Source organism: Martes martes, assembly GCF_963455335.1.
Source record: "Martes martes genome assembly, chromosome: 7".
Taxonomy (NCBI): domain Eukaryota; kingdom Metazoa; phylum Chordata; class Mammalia; order Carnivora; family Mustelidae; genus Martes; species Martes martes.
The window spans coordinates 109574967-109580966 of record NC_137894.1 but is presented as its reverse complement, the minus strand read 5'-3'; the positions used below and the strand labels follow the sequence as shown (position 1 = coordinate 109580966).

The following is a 6000-nucleotide window of genomic DNA, read 5'->3' as shown; positions in this document are numbered from 1 at the left end:
AGAATGGGAACTGCAGAGTATAGGAAAAGCAGTGTGCCCTGGGGAGGGGAAGCAGCATGGTCCAGGTGCTGCTGCTGAGGTCCATCTGCTGGAAGGGTCACCCACAGGTGGCATGTTTATCTACTGGGCCTCACTGTCACCTCATGGTCCTGAAACTGCCCTGTTCTGTCCTGGGAGCTATGTGGTCAGGCTTAGCCATATTGAGATGGAGCTGTGATTTCTAGGTGCTGATATCTGTAGACAGATGGAGGTGCCAGACTAGAGCTTGGGGGTGGGTGGGAGATTAGGCTTTGAGATAGAGTTAGTGTACTCTTTGCTGGGCGTCTCTTGGGTTCACGTGCTATTTTAGTAGGTATTTGTTCTTTAAGGTGTCTGTGAATATGCAGTGAGATTACTACCAGAGGGAGTAGGAGGATGTTCTGTTTTAGTAAATGCACTGGCAGTAAAGTTACCAGGGAAACTTCAGGATTTAATCTCCTGACCTGGGTTGCCATAGTACCAAAATATTTTAAAAGCGGGTTTGGGGTAGCAGAAAGGGGCAGGACAATATAGAAAGCAGAGGAAGAGTCCAACTTTACAGCTAGAGAGAAAATTAAAGGTAGGATGGGTCTCAGTTCTCTGTTGTAAGAGACTGCATCACAACAGCCTGTGACCTGTGACCCTGTGAAGGAACAGCAGCCTCACCCTGTATTTCCCACCATGTCCCAGTCCTGAAGTAGAGCTTTGGGCTCTGCTGCTTCTCATCCATGCCACCCAGGGAAGAGGAGGCAGGGTGGGGAAGAAAAGAGCCGTGCACCCTTTGCCTTCTGCCCCGTGCTGGTGCTGTGGGAGGGCTGGAGCGAGTGCGAGCTGGGTGCCGGCAGCCCCTGCAGGTGGGAGAGAAGCTGCCACAGCCACCTCTGCCACCACTTCCTGGGTTCCCGACTGCCTTGGGGATCAACTGCGCATAGCACACAAGGTTGAGATTCCGAGGCCTCACACCTGATCTCAGAAGCAAATGAGGTCCTGGGTGCACTGTGAAGGGTGGAGCTAAGGGTTTCCGCAGTGAAGCTGTGAAGTCCACTTACCAAGCGGGCGCTCGTTCTGTGAGTGTCCTGTCCAATCATTTGAGCTTTTGTGCCCTGAGCTGTGGGCCAGTCTTCTAGGAACCCTTCCTGATCAAAATATAACTTGGCTTTAGGGGGTGGCAGAAGCTCGGCAGGTGAGAGTAAGCCTCTGGCCTGTCCCATTGCAATAGGCAGGTAGATAGACAGGGAAGGGGGTCTTTGCTGGGCACAGAGTCACACAGGCGAGAGGGGAGCCACCTGTGTTCTGACAAGGGTGTCATGGGTTGGGAGAAGGACTTCTTAGGAGCTTGAGGGTGCATCGCTGGGGGGTGGGTAGTGAAAGGACAAAGAACTACTTCTTATGCCCTTTCTCCTGAGTTTGCTGGCAGGGGAGTGAGGTGCAGGTTAAGGTCAAATGTTAGTCACGACTTGCTGTCTTCCATACTTATGGAAGACCATTCTAGATGCATAGGTGACTTATATCATTAAAAATGTGACTAGATTACCTGAGTTCCAGGTTCCCCTCAGATAAGAACTTAAGTATCACTTAAGTTTGGTTAGGTGTCCCCACCATGAGCCCCCACCATACACTGCTCTTTTCAGTCATGTTGGTTTCTTTATTGTCAGGCCTTCAAAGGGATATCATGACAGTAATGAAAATTGACATGGGTGATGCTGGGAAAGCTCTGGGTCAAGCTTGGTTGTAGGTATTGTTTTTGCTTTTGTTTTGTTTTCCTGGAATAACCATCTGTATCTCTGCTGTTTTCAGATGTTCCTCTGTCTTTCACACCTGATTCTCCAAGATTCTCTCCTTGCTGACCCACTGAGCACACCCTGCCCCCTTCCTTAGCTCTGACAGAATGCGATCTGGGCAGGCCACTGGGGTGGGCACAGTTATGAGGCAGGAGAAAGAGGAATTCCCTTGAGTTTCTGAATCTTCTTGCTTTGGTGGTTGTCTTCAGGGACCTGACGTTCTAAAAACCAAACCAAACCCCCGAAAACCCTAGACTTGGTTATTTAGACATACACTTGTGTTGTATTATGTTCCGGGCCAACCTGCTGCCCGGCCGCTGCCTTCTCTGAGCCACAGCGGCAGGAGGCATGGCGTTTTTAAGCAGGATGAATTGCTGTCTAGTGGCTGCTCTTCTGCACCCGGGGCCATCAATCTTGTCTCGAATGCTGGGCCTGCTGGTGTGCCTGCTCAGGCTCATCTTTCTGGGGCAGACTTATTTACGGAGCTGTGGCAAAGGTAATCTCACCCCCACCCTCCCACCAGCCCGTGGCCTGGGCCTCTCTCAGCCGCTCTTAAAAATAACCCAAGACGAGAAGGAGAGCCAGGGTCCAGTTACCTCCCGCAAGCAGGATCTGATCTTACCTCACCTCCTGCGTCTGGCAGCTCAGCCCTTCTCGGGGGCTATTGGACAGGCTTGCGGCCCAGTGGGAGGTGGTCAGGCTGTCAGTCTTCCTTCGCAGAGCTGGGAGCCAGCAGTAGCCTCCCCTTCAGGGAAGCTGGGGGGAGCATGGGGAGGAGGGAGTCCTTCCTAGCTCTTTGCCCAACCAGTTCAGTGAGAAATCTCAGCCCTGGAAGTCCCATGTCCATTTATGGAAGACAACAGGCTCTAAGTGATGAGGGTGTTCTTAGGCACAGGCCTGGCATTGTGGGGGATTGTGGGGTGAGGACTGGCTTCCCCACCTTACACCTCCCCTTTGCTGAGAAGCAAACACCTTTGCCAGGTCCTGAAAGCGGAGGAATGCCCTCTGTCCCCATGTGCTGTGTTCTCCCACCTAAATCTAATCTGCTTCCCTAAAAGCTGCCGAGTAGAGGGGAATAAATGGGCTGTGGCTTCGGCTTTAGCCCTAGCTGTAGCAATAATTCCCTAGATGACCTTGGGAAGGCCTCATCCAGTGTGAGGCCTTGGTTTTCTTCCTTGTGCAATTAAGATGGATAATTCTGGCTCCTGTCTTACCTCAAAGGGATGTGGTGGGATTGATTAATCAGCCTGGGGAAAAGGAGTCTGCAGTGATTCTGTGTCGGAAAAATAAGGGCAACAGCACTGCATTTACACTTGGATTGGTGAGCTTGCGTCATTTCTTCAAACTTACTCCTGTTTGGGTGTGTGTGTGTGTGTGTTAGATGTGTGTGTCCATGTGTGGGATGTCCATGCACATGTGCGTGTTGGAGTGTGTATGAGTGTGGGAGTGTGGTATGTGTATGCACACATTCATGGAGGGAGTGGTATTCCTCACAGCTCACTGGTTGTTCACACTTGGCATTTTCCTGCCTCATGGCCTCCCCACCTCCACCCCCTTTTGTTCTCTTGGAGGCTTTGGACTCCATATTGGGTCTTAGAGACTTGATCTCCTGAATCCCTTTAGCTCCCTGGGGAGTTGCCTGAAAGGCAGGTATTGGTGAGGAAATTAAGGCTGAAGGAAAGCTAGTCATTTTCCAAAGGCCCAAGACATTTAGGACCTAGCCCTGTACCTCTAGCTCCCATCCCCCTTTTCTCCCTGACCTTGCCCTCACTCTCTAATAACATTGTCAGGTTCCGAAATTTTGCCGTGTTTTCTTTCTCGCCTTCAGAACTCTGTACCTGCTCTTTATCCCCTTTGTTTAGACCTGTCCCTTTCCATTTATCCCCTCATAGAATGCCTCTAAGTTCCCTTTAGGAACCAGCTTAGACTTCCCTCCCCCTGACGTGACATGAGTCATCCACCATTCCTTGTTCTTTCCCAGTGGTGGCACACATCATACCTTACTGGAGTTGCTTATTTAATTGGGCATCTTGCTGCCAGAGTGTAAACTCCATGAGGACAGGGATCTTCCTGTCTTGCTCCTGACTGCCTAGCACAGTGCCTGCCCTCTGGTTAGGCCTTGGTACATATGTGAATTAATCATGGATGAATGAGCAAACATGATAAATGACGGGCGAGTGAGAACACAGAGCTCCTACTGCCCACGTGCATTGCATGGGTGAACACACAAGTCTCCACCATCCATGAGATCCCCTCACCACCACCCCCACATCACGCTGATGAGCCTGATGGGACAGCAAGTCATCTGGGTTCCTTGGTCTGATTTGGAATTCAACAGAAGACCTTGTCCACATTCCTGGTTGCATTTCAGAGAAGGCAAAACCAAGAGCTCAGCTTTCTAACTATTTGCTGCTGGGAAAGCACTGGGAGGGATCTTGGGCAGCCTCTGAGAAGAGTCCACTTTCCCCAGCAGCTGCCAGGACTGGTGGCATCCGTGGCATCTCATATTTGGTCTCTCTCCCCACTGATGCACATTTGAGCGGAACTCAGCCAACTTCCACCTTCTCACCTCTCCTTCCTGTCCCCACCTCCCCTCCAGGTTTGGTCCTGGCCCCCATCCAAAGGGTAGAGCTTCTCTTCTGCCCAGCCCCCACCCCCAGCCCTCCACACCATCCCCCACCCTGCCCAGCCCCCTGGCTCCCAGAGAGCCTCCCCTCTCCCCCGCTCCTGCAGCTGTGGTGGCCGCAGGTTTGGAGGAAGCGGGCTTGCTGCGACTGACGTCTCCACCTGCTGGTCGTCCTGACCCTTTCTGCATGCAGCTCTCCATCCCTGCCGCCACAGTCGCCGTTCCTGTGGCTGCTGCCGCTGCCATCGCTGCCGCCGCTGCCGCTGCAATATTCTATAACCCAGAGACCCGGGGGGGGAAGCATGGCTTGGCCGCTGGCATGGTGTGCCGCTCCCTCCAGGACCTACCCCTGCTGGATGCTCCAAAGAAGTTTCCCCTGAGAAAAAGTCCAAGGGAGGGGAGTTAACCCTCTGACTGTGTTGCTGTCCCCCCTAGGGACCCTTCCATGAAGACTGAGGCAGGCGAAACTGCTGAGAGCCTGCTGACATGACATCGGCCACGGAGTTTGAAAACGTGGGCAACCAGCCACCGTACAGCCGGATCAATGCCCGCTGGGCTGCCCCGGACGATGAGCTGGATAATGACAACAGCTCAGCCAGGCTCTTTGAGAGGTCCCGGATCAAGGCCTTGGCAGGTACCATTTGGGGCCGTGGGGGTTAGAGGAGCCGGTCTCATAGTTCCCAGGTTCAGTCCCCCTCCCTGCCTGTGGTCAGTCCTCTGTGTGAACTGGCGTGAGCCCTGGCAGGAACGTGATGGAGATACAGTTATGTGGCTCAGAGAGACCTAGCCCTGTTGGGAGGGAGCACAGGCTCAGGCAGCCTCTGCTCCCAGGCATCCCTCACTTTGTCCCAGGTGGGAGGAGGTGCAAGGTAGGCCATGCCCTATTCCTCTGTCCTAAATGACCTGGGGCCAGAGTCCCAACGAAGGAGTGTCTGAGGGGCTAGACGGCCAGGTGGCAGTGCATGGGGCTTCCTGATGCACTCAGTCTCCTGCCTGGTCCTGGAGAGAGAAACTATTATCATCCTCGCTGTCATCCCGAAAGAAAAGAGTGATTTGATAGGAAATTGAGAACAGATAACATCCTCCCCATAGTGGCTCAGGAAGCCAGATTTTCTGGACTAAACCTCTTATCCTTAAACTGGAATTAGATTTTTACTTAGCAGGTTCATAATAGATTTCTGTGTGTGTGTGTGTGTGTGTGTGAGAGAGAGAGAGAGAGAGAGAGAGAGAGAGAGAGAGCGCGCAAGCTCGCACTTAAATGTCCAGCAGAAATGGTTTCTCCTCCACCTTGCTGGCTGAGATGAGATTCTTAGGATTTTTTTCCTACCAACCGCTGTGACCATTGCCTCCCTGGAGCCTGCCCAGGGAAGCTATGCTCTGGTGCTAAGTCCTTGGCCAGTAAAGAAAGTTTGAGTTCTGTGGGGTAGTGGATGGGTAGAAGGGGGAGAGGTGGATTCCATCAGTCATGGAATGCTCCACCAGTCATTAACCCAAATCAGATTTGTTGCCCCATCATCAGCTGTCTCCATCTTCACTTTGCAAGAAGGACCCAGCCTCTCCCATAAGCACTTTCCA

The 6000-nt window shown here is 52.6% G+C and overlaps 1 protein-coding gene across 1 annotated transcript in view; it reads left to right on the top strand.

Annotated features, from left to right (window-relative positions):
* Positions 1–4911: 4911 nt before the first annotated feature.
* Positions 4912–6000, top strand: part of SPTB (spectrin beta, erythrocytic) — a gene marked incomplete at its 5' end in the record, with an annotated part of 68114 nt that continues 67025 nt past the window's right edge. Inside the window, one exon of the mRNA XM_080808233.1 lies at positions 4912–5059. Coding sequence (XP_080664359.1) covers positions 4912–5059 — 148 coding nt within the window. The remainder of the gene's footprint in view (positions 5060–6000) is intronic.